At 45.2% G+C, this 17,608-nt stretch overlaps 1 protein-coding gene across 1 annotated transcript in view; it reads left to right on the forward strand.

Moving 5' to 3' along the window:
- Gramd1b (GRAM domain containing 1B) overlaps positions 1 to 17,608 on the forward strand; it is a 167,942-nt gene that overhangs the window by 43,299 nt on the left and 107,035 nt on the right. Inside the window, exon 2 of the mRNA XM_026402705.2 lies at positions 1,531 to 1,608. Within this exon, the coding sequence (XP_026258490.1) occupies positions 1,531 to 1,608 (78 nt within the window). The remainder of the gene's footprint in view (positions 1 to 1,530; positions 1,609 to 17,608) is intronic.

A 17,608-nucleotide genomic window follows, 5' to 3' on the forward strand; every position in this document is an offset into this window, starting at 1 on the left:
AGAAAAGTAAACAAAATGTGTGTGGGGGATAAAATATACATTCTGATACTGCCAGATAAACAATGAAAATACAGACATTTGTGATTCTTTGAAAAACCAGTAGTAAAAAGATACCAGAATAGGGTATGATGATACTTATAAAATCAATAATAATTTAGTGAGTTTTTAGAAGAAAAACTTTACAGCCCGGCACAGTGGCATATGACTGTAATCGAAGCCACTCAAGAGGCTGAGGAAGGAGGATCACAAGTTCAAGGCTGACCTCAGCAACTTAGCTAGATCCTTGTCTCAAAATAAAAAGTAAAAAGTCCTGGGGATGTAGCTCAGTGGTAAATTGCCCTGAGGATCAATCCCCAGTAGTGGGGAAAAAATTTTGTAGTAGGACTTTATTATTAATAAAATCTATGCATAGCTGCGTTCATCTGCCTTTTCCCATGTAAGCTCCTTGGGTTCACATTTCGGGCTTTGTGGGCTCCTGAAGTCTTTCCTCTACTGAACTTTCTCGGCTCTGCCTCAACTCCTCAACTCCTCAGCTCAGACACCATAGCTTAAAAGTAATCAAGGATGCCACGTAAATGTCAAATGTGGCTGTGTTCCCATAAAGTGTCATTATGGACACTGAAATTCAAATTTCACATCATGTTCAAGTGTCCCAAAATATTCTTTTTTGGATTACCCCCAACCTTTTAAAAATGCAAAAACCATTCTTAGCTCATGGAACTGTATAAAAACAGATGGCTCCAGATTTGGCTCGAAGGCTGTAGTTTTCGGATCCTTGTCAGATGCCTGGAGTAGGTAACACTTGTAAATGGGAAAAAAAAAAATCAGCATTCATCTATTATATAGATGGTGTCATGAAGTGTCTGAAAAGATTTTCTCTCTCTGGAATAAGATGAAAGGCAGTATATTCCGTTTCACCTTAAGGGTGGAGTCTGTTCACAGAGTTCTGACCTTGAACTCAGGAGTCCTTCTTACCTGCAGGGCTGTGAGGATTAGAGGGATTCCACCCTTTATTCCTTCTATTTTTTTTTTTTAACCTCACTCAATTCAGCCCTTCCTGAGGGCTGAAAAGCAGACCAGGTGACCCCAGATCCTATCTGTGAAGTCTTTTGCCTTCCTCCACACCCTACTAAGCCCCTCCCTCCTCAATTCTATATCAGTTCCTTGGGATCCTCTAGTGGGATGAGGAACGACAGGAATCATTTACCCATCGGAGTGAGATTTAGAGGGGCAGTTAAGATGCCCTGGATGTGCATATTTAGCTGGGGAAGAACAGGGCCAAGGTCAAAACCTTCGTCTTCCAGCTGGGGCAGCAAAACTATCCTCAGGTATCTTGGGTGGGTTTTTGTGTCATTTCTCACACCCCTCCTCCCATAGTACACTCTCTGTGCTAAACTCTCTGCACAGGGGGAACTTGTAGCCTCAGTTTTGTAACCCCCTTTTTTTTTTCCCTCTAGTTGAGGTCTAAGAGCTCCCCGGGGTTGAGAAAGAAGTTGAGCATTAACGGTCTGTATCCTGTGTCTTCCCCAGCAGCCAGCAGAGCAGCCAGCAGAGCAGCCATGATGACGATTCAAGCAGGTTCCTGAGCCCTCGAGTGCGGGAAGAAAGGTGAGATCCCAGAGGAGGGAGCGGGTGGGTGGGAGAAACAGGACAGAGCCCCAGCCACGTGCTTGAGTCAGATCGTGCTTCTGCGGTGGGCGAGCACTTTGGGAAGTGGAAGAGCCAGAGGAGAGCGCTGGACCCTTGTGCTTGGAGACTTTAGTGGAGAGACAAGCTGTTCACCCAAGAAATGAGGGCGTAACCCCAAAGGCTGATCCTGAAAGCCTTTCGGGTTCAGCAAGGAGGGGTGTGGACCTGTGGCAAGCCAAACACTTTGGCAAGACTTTGGACTTAGAACTGGCATCCTCTAGTCAGGCCTTCTGGGCCGGGTACAGTGTGGACGGTGCTGGGGAAGAGATTTTGTGCTGAGGAAGCCGCATGTCTTGGGGTTGAGTGTGTGTTGTGTCCGGTGGCGGCACCAAACCAGCCTGACTGGCTTGGAATGTGTTGCATGTGGTTGAGGTTAATGATGGAGAATGAGATTGAATATGTAAAAGAACACGGAGAATTTGGAGGCTCCTAAATGCTCAGCGGAGGATTCCAGATATAACTAGCTGTGTGCTCAGGTTATGAGGGCCAGCTAGCCTGATTCGTACCATGCTACACGTGGTAGATGGAAGGGGGTTTGTGGTAACAAGTTAAACTTCTTTGCCCCTCCCCAGAAGTCAATATATGTGTTTGGTGTTGGGGATTGAACTCAGGACCCTGAGCATGCTGGGCAAGCACTCTGCCAAGTCCACCACCTTACTAATGTTGACTTAAATGAGGTCTCAGCTGGCTTCCACAGGGTCTCTGTTTTGGATCTAGTTCTGTTGAAAAAGCCAAAGGTGCTTTTGCCACTTTTATCAAACTTAAATAAAGCTTAAGGAAATTTAATTAAAATCAAGATTTAATATGATTTCAAACAGAATAGTGGCTTCTATTGGGAACAATGGGAAACCGAGAGAGATTTTTTTCAAAAAAGGAAATGTGATACTGATAATAGAGATTCATTTCTTTAGGGTTGCCATCAGGAACGTACTTTGATAGGATTTCTTTGTGTTTGTGGGGTACTGGGAATTAAACTAGCACTTTGCCCACGCTAGGTAAGTGCTGTACCATTGAGCTATTCCCTAAGCCTTCTATTTTTATTTTAGTGAGACAGGTCTCGCTAAGTGGTCCAAGCTGGGTTTGAACTTGTGATCCTCTTGCCTCAATCTCCCAAATAGCTGGCATTATAGATGTGTACCACCACACCCTGCTATTTGATAGAATTTCATGTGAAAAATCAGCCAAATATGAGACAATAATAGGACAGGACACTTTGAAAGTTTTAAATTTCATTAATGGAAGCACCATGCTTGGATTAAAAAAAAAGAGAGAAAGAAATCTTACTGTAGCGTGTATGAATTTGATTATATCTGGTGTATTAGGACCAGTTCTTAGGAAATGGGTATTAGAGTTCAGAAGAGAATGACCTATGTCAGAACTGTTTGAAGGAAAGGGGTTGGACCTGGAATAGAGAAGATTGGAGGTGACTCTTTAAATATGTGAAAGCATAAGAAACGGAACAGTGTGAAGTTACAGGAAGAAGAGTTGCAGCTCAGATTCACCATTTCCATGGATAGGGCTGATCAATAGAATAGGCTTTGCAAAATAACCTATTATACCCCTCTGCAGAAGATTGAAGCCAAGGGAGGTGTCAATCGACCTCTAATCCTTACCTCTAGATTATGAACTCTTGTGAATTCCGCCTTAGTTCTTAATTTTATGCCCATTATTAACCAAAATGAATGGTTCAGTTCATCAATTTGGAGGGAGTATGTATGGAGACATGGGGCCCCCAAAGGACAAAGATGAATTATTCTTATCAAAATGCTTACCCAGTTGTGATCTGGGAGCAGTTTGTTCTCTCCCCCAGAGAAGCCTACACTCTCTTTTTAAAAGACTTTCTGGATTTCAACAACTATACTCAAATTGAGAAGGAGCCTCGGCAGTCCCCAGCACAACTTCCTTCCCTTTGCTTGCACACCAGTCATTTCTGACTGGCGCCCTGTGGCCAACCCTTTGCCCCACTTCCTTTTCTTCCTTCCTTCTTATCTCCTTCCTTCCTCCCTTCCTCCCTCCTTCCCTCTCTTCCTTCCTCCCTCCCTCCATCCCTCCCTCCTTTATTTCTCTTTCCTGAGGATTGAACCCAAGGGCGTGTCATCACTCAGTTACATTCCCAGTACTTTTTGTTTTTATTTTGAGACAGGGTCTCACTAAATTGTGAAGGCGGGTCTCAAACTTTCAATCCTCCTGCCTCAGCCTTGGAGTTGCTGGCCAACATTTCCTATTTTTCTACTGCTTTTTTTGAGGCACTGCAGAGAAAGTGCTGAATGCACCTACCCTCATCTACTTTGTCTGAGTCAATCCGTCTTGCATTGTGGGACTTGACTGCCAATTAGAGAGAGCTCTGCCTTTTGATGGCTATTTGGAACTCTACATTGACTACTCACTCCTCCAAAATAAAAGATTCTTTCCTCTAAATCTCTTCCTGGAAAAGGCTTCTGGGTTTCCATCCCGTCCCTTCCTTCCCATCCCCAGCCCACTCAGTCCCACACACTCTTCCTGGTGGATGAGGGTGTTTTGCCTCAGCTGGCTCTGGGCAGTATGAGGGAGGTGAGAACTGCGCTTCCCAAAGCGGCCCCTGTGGACACCGCCCACCTCAGAAACTCCTGGATGGTTCGTGCCTCCCTGGATTTAGTCTTTTCTCTTCTCAGCCAGTGCATTTCTTCTGGAGAGAACAAGTTCCCAGAGCTCCATCGTCACCAGCCTCAGCATCCACTTCTTCCTCTAAGATATTCCCACCCAATTTAAAGTTCTCTGGAGCATTTGGGAAGTTGCCCTGTGACGTCCTAGTCCCAGGCAAGTGGTGATAACCTTGATAACCTGACTCTGGGGAGATCTTATGCAGAGGTGGGGATCTGGCCAGGCTCCTCCCCCGGGGTCCCTTTGACAGTGTACCCTTTCATTAATGACAGTGTTTCCTACACTGCTGAGGTCTTTCTGTGATCTCATTTATTCTTTGCCACTGTCCTGAGGGGTAGGGGGAGCTAATATTATCCAGTAATGAGGTAGTTATTGTGGACTCTTTCTGCAGTTGCTTCTAATACTCCGAAGCACGTGATCAATTACTTGATGAAAGGTCATCTCATAGAGCAGGCAAACAATTAACATTGATTTCTTATGCTTTAAAGATCAAAATTGCAGTCCTTCAGTATAAGACATGCTTTCAGCTGGTTTGTAATAAAGCATTGATTTTTCTTTTTCTGGTCTTTGCTTAGGGTTTAGGATAGCTGCAATATTTAGAGACAAATAGCTACCCTAGTCATGCATTGCTTAACAATGGGCTGGCTGTTAGGTGATTTCCTCATTGTGTGAACACCAAGTAGAGTGTACTTGAACTAAGATGGCTGCAATGTCCCTAGGCTGTAGATTTTTTTTTTTTTTAACTAGGGATTGAACTCAGGGCCTCATAATTGCTAGGCAAGTGTTTTGTCACTGAGCTATATCCCCAGCCCTTTCTATATTTTATTATTTTGCAGTCCTGGGGGCTGAACCTAAGGGTGCTTTATCCCTGAGTTATATCCACAGCTCTTTTTATTTTGAGACAGGATCTTACCTAAATTGCTGAGCCTGGCCTCGAACTTGTGATCCTCCTATCTCAGCTTCCTGTAGCTGAGAGTACAGGCCACCATGCCTGACTTAGGCTATATAATTTTTTTTTTTGCTGCTGTTTTGATTTTAAATTACTCTTCATTCTCCATTATATAATCTTATGGGAGCCTAATGTAGCACATAACGACAATACTGATTAGCAGTAGGTAAAACTTAAGGACTTCTTAGAAATTTTTTTTCCCTCATTCACATCCATCTTCTGTCCTGAAGGCAAATCTTTGGAACCATGACAGTAGGGGAGGTAGTGGTGTGTGCGTGCACTGTGGAATACAGAACTCTAATCCATTTTCACGCTTCAAGGTGAAGCCAGGGGCAAACTAAAACACTAGCTCCCAGGTTCAACCCAAGCTGGACCAATTAAGGTTTCTCAAGCACTCATTTCCCAGTGACAGAAACTTATGAACAAAGGAGGACTGTAGAAAAAGGAGCTGTTTTACTAAGGAGCTTTTGTGTACACCAGGTTAGTTTCGACATTAATGTGCTCTCGGTTGACTGGGAAGCCTTTGAGGAGTTGACAGTTGAGACCTGGAAGCGGCTGTGTGCATATGAATCCAAAGGCAGGGCCCCTGCTCCTGTCCCCAGGCCCAGAGCACACATCCACACACCTGTTCCTGCTTGCAGGCTTGTGTGCTACAAACCTCCAGGAAATGTCTACAGGATACAGGGGAGCTCAGCAGAGCCCAGGCTGGGAGTTGAGTGGACACTTGCTGGCTGCTGATAGGCACTGCCGTATTGGCAAGAGCAAATGCCTCACAGTCAGAGTTCATTTGAGTACCTTCTTTGTTGCTTATTAACTGTGCATCTTAATTTTATTTATCCATTTATTTATTTATTGCAGCACTGGAGATTGAACCCAGGGTCTTACACATGCAAAGCAGGTGTTTTACTACTAAGTTCTACATTTCTAACAGTGCATTTTTTTTAATTGCGCTTTTTTTTAAAAGCAATTTACTTAGCTTTATTCAACTTGTTTCATCATTTGTAAAAGTCTGTTGTCTGTCATGTCTTCTTGTAAAGAATTAATTTTAAAAAAACCATGTAAAGTGCTTGGCACTTAGTAGTTGCTTAGTAAGTGGTAACTTAGCAGACCTACCTTCTTCTGTCCTCAAGGAAGTGGAGAGAATGGGTGGAATATTGAGCACTTGCAAATGTCAGGCAGACATTGGAAAAATGGACTAAGGAATATTGTTTTCCCTCAAGAGATTTTCTCTCTTTTGGTGAGATACACATGCAAACAAACAAGTATAATACAATGTAGTAATTGACACAGAATTATTTTGTACGGTAATAAAACTAAAGAATTTGTTTACAAAATGTTTCCTATGTGCCAAACCCTGTGTAATGAATCTTACATACTTTTTCTTTCTGTTTATTGGTGCATTATAAAATACATAATAGAAGGGTTTATTGTTGATACATTTTCTTAATATAATTTTTTTAACAGGGTTGTCAAGCAGATGCTGTCTCCATATTGGAGTTTAGGAGGCTGGGGAAGTTGAGGAACCTGCCCAGGACTAAGGCTAAGCTAGGACTAAGCTACACTGCTGGGGGCGAGGGAGGTGGGGGGTGCTGGGTGGGAGGGAGGGTATCCAGAAAGATTCTGGAGGGTGGTGCTTGAGCTGAGAGCTGCAAAATGAGTAGGAGTGTCACATGGAGAGCATTCCCAGGCGAGGGAACAGGACATACATAAGCATAGGGGCGTGAGAAAGCAGGCGGTGCTCCAGTGAGCGCAAACATTTAGGTATCATCGCAGCATTGTGTCCTAGGATCAGGGAGCTAGCGAGTGGCCAGAAAGGAGTTTTTGACCAGGTAGGCAGGTTTGATCTTGCCATGTCCTGGATTGTGCCATGTTCCTCGTTGATGATAGGAAAGCAGTAAGAGACTAGGAGAGAGGATGAACCCAGGTGTTTTGAGTCCTTTCAGGCTGCAGTGATAGAATACTGTGGATGGGTGGCTTATAAATAATACAATTTATTTTTTGTACTTCTGGAGGCTGGGAAGTCCAAGGTCAAGGTGGTGGCAGATTCAGAGTCTGAAGCCCTGTTTTCTTCCTAGACAGGCATCTTCTCTGTGTGTCCTCATGGCAAAAAGAGCAACTCTGATCTCAGCTTTTCTAGGGGCACTCCTTCCAATTACAAAGGCTCCACCCTCCTGACCTCCTTACCAGCAAATGCCCCAATCTCCTAATGCCATCACATTGGAGTTTTAGAATTGCACCAGTGAATTTGGTGGGAGGATGGGCAGATATTCAGTCAATAGCATCAGCTCACTCACAGATATTTTTGTGAGAAAAATCACGTTGGTTCCAGTGAAGGAGGTGAATTTTGGGGATAAATACTGAAAGCAAATAGATGAAGTTGAAACTGGTCCTGGTTTACTCTCTATTTTCTTGTTTAATACATGTTTATTGAGCAGATACGACATGTTCTTCACTCTATAGGCCTTGGGGAACATCTATGAACAGGAAATCCAGGCTCCTTCATGGTTCTGGCCTTCTCATGGAAAAAGAGATGATAATCAAATAAGAAAACATCAATTAATAATAAATGCTATCAAGAAAATGAAAGAGGGTGATCGAGTGTAGCAAGTACTGAGGGGGGTGGGGAGGGCTGACTGCTACATTGAAGCTGAGACCAGACGAGCATGTCTTGAATTATGGTAGTGAGGACAGAAAAGGAGGAACCCATCAAAGACCTGGGAGGCAGATTTGACAGGACTGACGGACATCCAGGTTGGGGAGGTCATCCAGATGAACCTAGGATTTTGAGCTTAGGCAAACAGCAGCAGCAGCAGTAACAACAACGACAAAGCCACACAGTCTGCAGAATCTGTGCCTGCCTAGGTTGTGACTGTGACTCCGCCACAGGCAGTGTGATCTCAGACAGTCAGTTGACCTCTCTGTGCCTCATTCTCATCCTTAAAATGGGTATGATAATATCTTACACCTTACAGGGTTATTGAGAGAGCCGCATGTGTTGTGTGTATAATGATTAGAATAGTAATAAGGCCTGGCCCATGGCTACTATTATGATGTGCTTGCATTTTTATTAATTTTTTTTTGGCAAAGGAGGAAGAATTTGAAGAGCAAGGGTGTCAGTGAGTTTAATTTAGACACGTAGAGTGTAAACTCCCCCATGGCGTACGCAAATGGAGAGAGACACCAGGTAGTTGGCTGTACTCTGATGCTCAGGAGACAGATCTGAAAGTACTTGTTTGGGGCTGCCGGTGTAGCTCAGTGGTAGAGAGCTTGCCGAGTCTGCTCCAGGCCCTGGGTTCGATCCTCAGCACTGCAAAGAAACAAACGAAAAGGTATGTTTAGGAGATTAGATGTCCAGGACTTGGTGATAAGTTGGATATGTGGTATATGGGGCGGGGAGAGAGGCCTTCAGAGCTGAGTCCTAAGTTTCCCACATTCTCAGCTGGGTAATGTCCCTTATAGAGAGATAACAAAGAAGGGTTTCAGGGGAGGCCAGAAAGGATAGATCCAGACCACGGGGAAAAGGGAGGATCTCCCTGGAATAGGAGATAAGAATGAGCGGGCAGGAAGGTGAATTCATGGTGCTGTGGTTGGCAGGTGAGGTGAGAGGCTGCAGGTTCTATTAGGAAGTGAGATCATCTCTGCTTATCAGGGAAGGTGGGATGGGAATAGTTTAAAGGTTGGTTGTAACTAATTTCTTTTTGGTCACATCTTTTCTGTGATGACCTTAAGAGACATTCCCCATCTGACTGTCTTTCTGGAACCCTCCCTGGTTCTTTGTGGTTGGAATGGAATGGCGAGCTGAGTTTTATAGGTTTTATTTTTAGACTGGGGTTCGTTAGGTTGCGGCTCTCACCTTGCAATGTGGCTCTTTGCTTTCCTCACTTGTTTGCCCTGTAGCTGAGAAGACCCACAGGACAGAAAGTACTCCCCTTGTAGCTGGTACAGAGAAAGCAATTGTGTGTGGAACTTTTGATTGAACAACTGGAGGAGCCAGGGTAGTGGTGCCTGAGGTCAGAGCGAGCTCAGGAGCTGAAGTCAGGCATGAGCCTGCCACCTCCAACTCAGGTCTGGCCACTGGCATACACAGCTTCCTAGTATAGGGAGACAGATGTGTTTTCTATTCTGCTTGTCCTATCCCAGAAATTGTCCCCAAAAGCATATTTCTAGAGCACTCTAGCTCCATCTACCTGCCTGGCCACTGAATTCCCGGTGGCCCCACGTTCACTCAGGTGATCCCTCCCTCACTAGGAGGAAGGAGCCAAGTAGCAAACCCTCTGGGAGCAGTGCCTGCTGCTCCCCCCACTTCCAGCTCCAGCAGCTGACATCACATGCGGGTACAGCTCCATCCTCCCTGTCTGTGGATAGAGAAAGTGCAGAAGCTTGCCAAGTGCCCAGAGCCCTGCCAGATGTGGAAAGATGGAGAAGGGATCTGCTGGGAACTGTGATTCGGGTCCAAGGCAGAGGGGATCCTGGTAGCACAGAGCACCAGGCTATCCCTCTTGGGGTCCTCTGCCTGCCCACATTTTATATGGGACGACAGGGCAGGAGAGCTCCTGGGCAGGAGCCTACTGAGCACAGCTGGGGAAGCTTCAGAGAGTCTATGCAGCCCCAGAGTGAGCCCCCGGCCCTCGAGGTCCCTGCTACCATGTTGCCGGCCCTCCTCTGAACCCAACATGGTGCAGAATCTGCACTCCGAGAGCATCTCGTGCAGCACAGCTGTCAAGCAGGCTTGTCAGTACCACGTCTCCTCCCTGAGGAAGAAGCTGGCCTTTCTGCGAGTCAAGTAGGTGGCAGAGGGCCCTGGAGGTTAGGGTTGGGATGGCCTGGGGCTCTACACTGAGGCAAGAGTACTTTGGGGCTGGGTTTCTATGTTTGGAGATACAGTAGGTCCTTGCTAAGTGACAGGTGCCCAAGAGGGATACTGAAGGGTTAGGTTGAGGGGGAGGCTGGATGGGCTGCTGACTGGGAGATTTAGTCTCTGTGTGACTGTGTGCCCCTCTAGAAAGTGACTTGGTTCACTGGGTCCTTCCTAGCTTGGCAGCTGAGTGGCAGCTTTTCTTTCTTCTTTCATGGTGAATGTCTTAGGTAAAGAACTTGGACCCAAGAAAATGGTGCTGTAGAGAATGGTGTTTCCTGCCTGGGATGGGTCTTTGGGGGCATGGATAATTCCTTCCACTAAGAGGGACCTAAGAGTGGGGTCTTTGGGGTTGTTGACTTGGTGTGGTCACCCCTTAAATCTCCTCTTTTCTCAAGAGTTTGGAACAGGCTTCTGTGGAGCGGTGAGCATAAGCCCGGTGTGGGACACTTTGTCCTAGGGCAGGTACTGATACCTGGCAGAATTGTGCTACTATAGCTCCTTACTATCTGCGCTGTTCCTTGGCCTTGGTGACAAGCAGAGAGGGGAGAGTTCCTGGAGGAAAAACAGGTTCTCGCCCCTGGATCAGAGTTAAATCTGAAGCTGGCAGGCCTTTGAGAGAGAGGGATGTGCAAACTTATGGGCAGATTTTTTTTGTTTGTTTTGGGGGGATGTGAAGAGAAACAGCAATAATAAAAAGAAAAGATGGACAAATGAATGAGAGGCTAAGTGGATTTCAAAGGTAGGTCGGGGCTGGAGGTGGAAGGTGACTTGATCTCATTTTTGCCGCTGTCTCTATCATACACACACAGGAGGTACAGGCATCAATGCCCAGGATCCTGTAGCCATCAATTGACAAGAGTTCTCTCCCCGAGGATTCTCGGGGCAGAAGTTCTGAGGGTCCTGGGCAGAGACTTGAGTCCTTCCTCTGCTTAGATGACATTTCAGGTACTGACTGCAGGTCTGCCTCACACACAGTGCGGCTCAACACAGTGGCGGATGGAGAGATTCTCTGATCCTTGATATGGTGCTAGTGACAGGGACAACGTTGTCTCATTAATGGCTGTTTGGAAATCAGGAGTGCTTTGAAGACTGAAAAACCTGAGTTTAAATTCTGGCTTCCCACTTACTAGTTAGGGTGCCTCTGAAGAATCATTTTATCCTCAGAATCTATTTCCTTTCTGAAAAATGGAGATAATTACACCTACTTTTAAAAAGTTGTGGGGATCAAAATGAGCTAAAAAAAATGGGCTTGGCACTGACCGGCACATGGTAAGTGCTCAGTAAATTCTAGTTTTTATTATTGGCAGCAGCAAGCAGCAGATTTGGGGTAAGCCTGTTAAGCACCTGGAAAGTGGGTTTTGAGATAGAACTGAGAGGTCTGAGAGTCTAGTTAAGACGGGCCACAAACAAGCCTAGGAGAGATGTTATTTGCCTTCTAAGTTGCCGGGGGAAGCCAGTCACATAAACTATGGTTCTTGCTCTTCTGGGGAGTGACAGCTGCCTTTAGAGTGGGGTGAGGAGCCCAGAGGAGTGGGCTTGTGGTCGAGCTTCCCCAGCCCCTGGCAGCAAGAGGATGCTGTGTGGAGCATGCGCCTGGGGCTGCTTGGCCGCATCTCAGCAAGGCTCACTTTGATGGAATGCTGCAGTGATCATGTAATGGTATATAACTCCAAAAGGGACCCCAGAGGTCCTTGTTCTTCAGACCCCAAGAAGAATACTGTTAATGGCGTGGTGCAGAGAGAGTGAGGTGGAGAGTGAGACCAGAGTTCGGCCTTCTGTGTTAGTGATTCCCAGCCAAAGCTCCACAGCCTCAGTTTTCTCATCTGGGAGTGGACATTGTCTCAGACTGCCTTTTATCACCTGTAGATAAAAGGTCCGAGTAGGGTTTCCCTTCTTCACTTGTATGACCACCCTGGTTTATTTTCTTAGTACTAATCGCATGTTGTAATTGTATTTTATTTTATTTTTTTTTGCTGACTTGGTCCTTGTTTTCCTTAGTAGTCCTTAGATTTCAGGAGAGCAGGGGTTGGTTTTGTTTTGTTGAGTGTCTACTCGGTGCTCAGCACAGTACCTGGCACACGACAGGTACTCAAATATTTGTTGAATGAGTCAATGAGTCGGTGATCAGCAATATAAGGCATTTTGCTAGCTCTAACATTCTATAATCGTGGGATTCTGGGGCTGGCTCAGGTAGAGGACTAAAGGTTAGTCCTTTTTGTATCTATTAATCTTTGGACTTTGCATGGTCATGGAGATGGTTTGATTGGTGACCACCTGTCAGATGTTCCCCCTTTCTCTGATCCACATGCTTAGGGAACACACTGTCTTGTGGAAGACAGCACGTATAGCTTCTGAATAATAGAGCAAAACCTTTTTTCCAGCTGGCCTAAGCTCTGACTTTTGAGGCAGGGTAGAGAAGCACGTGGGTGCTCCTGTCCTCGCCCTCCCGCCCGTGTTCCCAGCTCCTTCCTTCGGCAGTCCTGGCTGCTTCTGTTGCTGTCAGCAGAACTGTCTGCAGGTGTAACCATCACCTGCTCTGTGTTTCTCCTACCCCAGCATTTCTTCTTTTCTGCATAAGAAAGGGGGTTGTTAAATATAGCTCAGAAAACTACTCTCTGCTGACGCCATAGTTGGGATTTAGGTTAGGACAACTGGCAGGATGGGTGGTAGATTTCATTCTCCAGCTTTCCTGCTTCCTGCTGAGAGAAATCCCATCCTCCTACCAGCCAAGGTGAAGAAGGAATGCGAGTGGGTGGTAAACTGGGTGCTCAAGGCAGCAAATCCAACTCAGGCTTTCCCTCCTGGGCTGCGTTCTTTGTTTCCCTAATCCAAGACTGAGATAAAGTCAGGGGACAGAACCCTCCAGTTCTCCTCTTAGCCACTCATTGACTAGTAATAGCTTAGAGCTGCTCTTGGCAGAGACCAAGCCTTGCTCACTTGTTGTTCCAGAGGATGATGTTGCAGCTTGGTTGCAAAATCCTATCCAGTATGTGCCGTTTATATACATCCCTATAATGTGTGTATGCATACTTTTATAGTAAATATTTTGTACAAGATTGGATCAAGTAGAGATTTTTAAAGGGAGAAATCAAAATAAATATAAATAAAATATAAGTGGTAATATTTTTTAATGTGCGGCCGTAGTCAAGCGTTCATGTCTCCTTGATGATAAGCAACCTGCTTGGGAGATTGGTTCTAAGGCAGCAATAGTCAGCCTTCTAACGTGTTTGAGAATCACAAACACACGGACAGTTTATCCAATATATTGGCCTTCTGGGCCTCATGTAGACTTGGGTAGGCCTAGGTATTTGTCGTTCACACCTATCCCAATTGCTTCTGACGCAGGTCTACTACGCTTTGAGAAACGCCCTTAGCCTGAAGCCTCCTGTGATCTCACTCTGTAGTATCGAGCACATAATTTAATAGGGCAGGGACAGGGAAGGGCCTTTTTTTTTCAACTAGACTGGGCATACAGCTTCTGTTTTTCCTTATCTGTCTTGTGTACAGCCCTAAAATCACTATTCTGCAGCAAGGAGAAAGGTGGGTGGGTGGGGAAGTGTGTTAGGCATTAATCATTCTGTCTATCTGTCATTAGCTTTCCAGGTTACTTGGGCCTTCTTTTCTTCAGGCCTGTTAGCCATAAGCAGTTAACTCTGGGCTCTCTGTGCCTCTCTCTTTGCCATTTCTCCTCAGTCTGAAGGTGAAACTCTCTCTACAGGCTGGACAGAAGCTCATTGCAACCCTGATTAAGAATGGTCCAGGAGGCTGGGGGGAGGGGCTGAGGGGGTAAAGGATGTTTGTGAGTGCAACCCCATGCCACCCACTGCCCACACCTGTGCAAAACACAAACGCTCCCTTGTGTCATCCTTTTTAAGACCATGATGGGTGAGTTAATAAATTGAATTCACAGATAGACTTTTAAGACTCCCTAGTTTATTGGTTGACTTTTGAAACTTCATGACACATAAGCTGAAGGGTTCATCATAGTTTGCCTGCCCTTTATTCTATTTTTCTCTTAGCTTCAGCAGTAATCATTACAAGGTCTCTAAGTGGTCTGGGTCTAGTGATAATCTGGCATTCTGACGATCCCCACATCTTCTAGCCTAACTCTTCTACCAACACCTTGAGGTCTTCTCTAGGCTGCAGGGGAATGGTGTGGAACAATGGAAACATGAGCATCTTCCATTTACTATGTAGCTTAAAAAAGGATCAGGCAATGTTATTGAGCCCTGCACTCTTTCCTGTTTCTAATTACTCCTGCTCAGCTATTCCTGTGGCTTCCCGTACTCTCACCTGGAACCCACACGTGCTAGCTTCTGAAGTCCTCTGTAGCTCTTCTGTAGAACTGGTGTGAACATTGGTGCAGGCATAGGAGTAAACCTCCAGGACAACCAGTGCCAGCCGCTTATGCATTTATGATGTCTTCCCTTTTTGAAGCACTTGCGCAACTTTCATCTGAATGCACAGTGCAGGGACCAGCTGTAGGCTGGAGGTGGTGTGATTGTGCCTGGAGATGGTAGGTAAGGCAAGCAATTGCATAACTAGTGCTAGCTTCGCCCAGGCACCAAGTGCAGATGGCTTGGAGAATTGGGGGCACTGAAGGAGTACCCATTGTTCCAATCCCCTGGCACCCTGAATATAGTAATTATAAAGACATTAGTTTAGTCAACATTTAATAAATGTGCCTATTAATCGGAAACTGTGTTCCCATATAAATTTCACCATTTTTTCTATGATATAGTATTAGAGATTGAGCATTGCTAATCTGAATCCCAGAAATCCAAAATGCTCCAAAATTTGAAATTTTTTGAGTGCCAATACGATGACCCAAGTGGAAAATCCCATACTTGACCTTGTGTAATGGGTAACAGTCAAAATGATGATGCACTAAAAATACTGTATGTTATTACATTGACTATGTTTACAAAGATATGAAGCACAAATGAATTTTCTCTTTATACTTGGGTCCCTTCGCCAAGATACTTATGTATGTACAATATTAAAAAAAAAAAAAAACAAATCCAAAATGCTTTTGATCCTAAGCATTTTGTATAAGGAACATTCAGCCTATATTATGACATTAGTTTGATAGACGAGAAAAGTGAGGCTTAGAGAAGTTTTGCAATTTATATAAGATGACATATGAGATGACACATTATTAAATAATGGGATAGAATTTGAACCAGGCTTCATGGCTTCATTCTAGATTTTTTTTTTAATGGTGCTTGGGATTAGAACCCAGGGCCTTGTACATGCAAGGCAAGCACTCTACCAACTGAGCTGTATCCCAGCCCTAGATTTTTAAAAAAAAATTTTTTTAAGAGAGAGAGAGAGAATTTTTAATATTTATTTTTTAGTTTTCGGCGGACACAACATCTTTGTTTGTATGTGGTGCTGAGGATTGAACCCGGGCCGCATGCATGCCAGGTGAGCGTGCTTGAGCCACATCCCCAGCCTCCTAGATTTTTTTTAACTGAATGCTACTCTGTCTTGTTCAGTTCTAGAGGCTAAGGTCAAGGTAATATCGATTAGGGTCTTGTTGCCTGTGTGTGTCTCAGGAATTGCTAGCAGCTATGAAAGACAGATCTCCCCTTTTCTGATTTTGTTGTTTTACTTCAAGGAACTTCGTATAGCGTAGCAGTGATATCAGCAAAGGCTCTGAGTCTTGCCGAGCTTGGAGCTTCCCTGAGCAAGCTGCCCTGGGAGGCGGACAGCCTAGTGCTTGCCCTTTACCCAGTCACATGACCTGCTCTCTGGTAGCCTTCCCCTCCTGCCTGCCACCTCCCTCAGAGCCAAGGCACCATACTGCAGTCCATGGGCCCCTAAGACATGGCTGTCTCCCTTTCTCCTATTTAGAACTTGGACTTTCCGCTCCCATCAACCTTGTCTTGACTGCTTCAGAAATTCTTGCATCCCAGGCCCTCCCTTCCCACTTCTTCAGAGGGCAGTTCAGCTTTGCAAGACCGGTTTGCACTTGACCTTTGCAGACTTAGCTCCTACCTCTCTGGCTTCCCTCATGCTGGGCAGCTTCTCTCTAATGTTTTAGTCAAGTCCTCCCAAGGACATTCGGCTTTGACTCTTCAGTTGCTCAGCCTCCTTTCCCCTCCCCGACTAACCTGATCAGTTTCCCAGGTTTTCTTTTCTCCTCTGTTTTTTTCTTGTGGGCTCATTGTTTGTGATGACCTTTCTCCTGACTCCTCCACCTTTTTCTCCTCTTAATGTCTAGAATTCAGCATGTTCAACCAAAGAGCTTCCTATTGTCTTTCTTTATTCTAGTGACTATTTTACCCGTTTTTTTTTTAATTCTTTAGTTATCAATGAACTTTATTATGCAGTGCTGAGAATCAACCCTCACACATGCTAGGCAAGCACTCTACTACTGCGCTAGGACTCCCCCCATTGTGATGTATTTATTTATCTCAAACAGCAGGTGGGTTTATCAGTTGTCCATCTATCACTACCATCCATCATCAACTCTGGGAAAGACTTAAAATGTCATGCTCTGGGGTGAGAGGTCCTGTGGACAGGGAAAGGCAGGCAGTTAACTTCTGAATAAAAAACCAGCACATAACCTAACCCTTGGGTGGTATTTGTACTGTGTGCCAGATATCATCCTAAGCCCTTTCAGATGTTATCTCAGTTTTCATAACAGCCTTTGGGTTGAATAATAATATTCCTGCCTTATAGGAAATGGGGGCACCGAGAGGCCAAGTAACTCACCCCAGGTCACACAGATGTGAGTGGTTGAGTCAGAATTCAAGGCTAAGCTCTTCCTCATGCTCAACTTCCTCTCTAAAGATTGATGGTTAACAAATCAAAGATACGAAGTCATGCGTGCAGACACCTGCACTCCTGGGTCTCACACTGAGGCACACACAAACTGCTTTCTCATTCACTCTCCTTCTCTTCCCTTCTCTAGAGATCCTGTCATCCATAAACGTGGAACATCTACAAATGACATTTCAAGGTCTCCCTTTCAAGTTCCCTGCACTTATGTGAATCTTTCCCTGTTTCATTGCCTTCTTTTCAGTTTGCATTTACAGAGAAAACGGATTTCACCTTTTTGGAAAACGCGTCTGATTCATATTTGCTATCTCAGGACAGGCAGAGATCAAGCTGTACACTCAGTAGGCAATGCAAACATGGCTGTACTCTGCCTGCTGCTCAGAGAACTACATGTCCCAGAATGCAGCGCAGAAAAGTTTATCTGACCAGGGTTTGAAATAGCCTCTCTTGGCCTTCTTGCAGCCCCACCTCCCAAGAGGTGGCCACTGGAGGATCTTCCTAAAGCAGTGGGTATACTATTCAGCCTGGAGCTGGGCTGGGGAACTGAGTACCTATACTTCCCATATCCCTCTTCTTTTATTCTCCTGAGCTGCAAAAACTCACTTTAGTCTCTTCTCAAAAGCATCTGGAGTCCCTCCCACCTTTTCTTTAACTTAGTGCATAACACAGTGGTTAAGGAGTTAGAA

This window comes from Urocitellus parryii, chromosome 4 (genome assembly GCF_045843805.1).
Source record: "Urocitellus parryii isolate mUroPar1 chromosome 4, mUroPar1.hap1, whole genome shotgun sequence".
Taxonomy (NCBI): domain Eukaryota; kingdom Metazoa; phylum Chordata; class Mammalia; order Rodentia; family Sciuridae; genus Urocitellus; species Urocitellus parryii.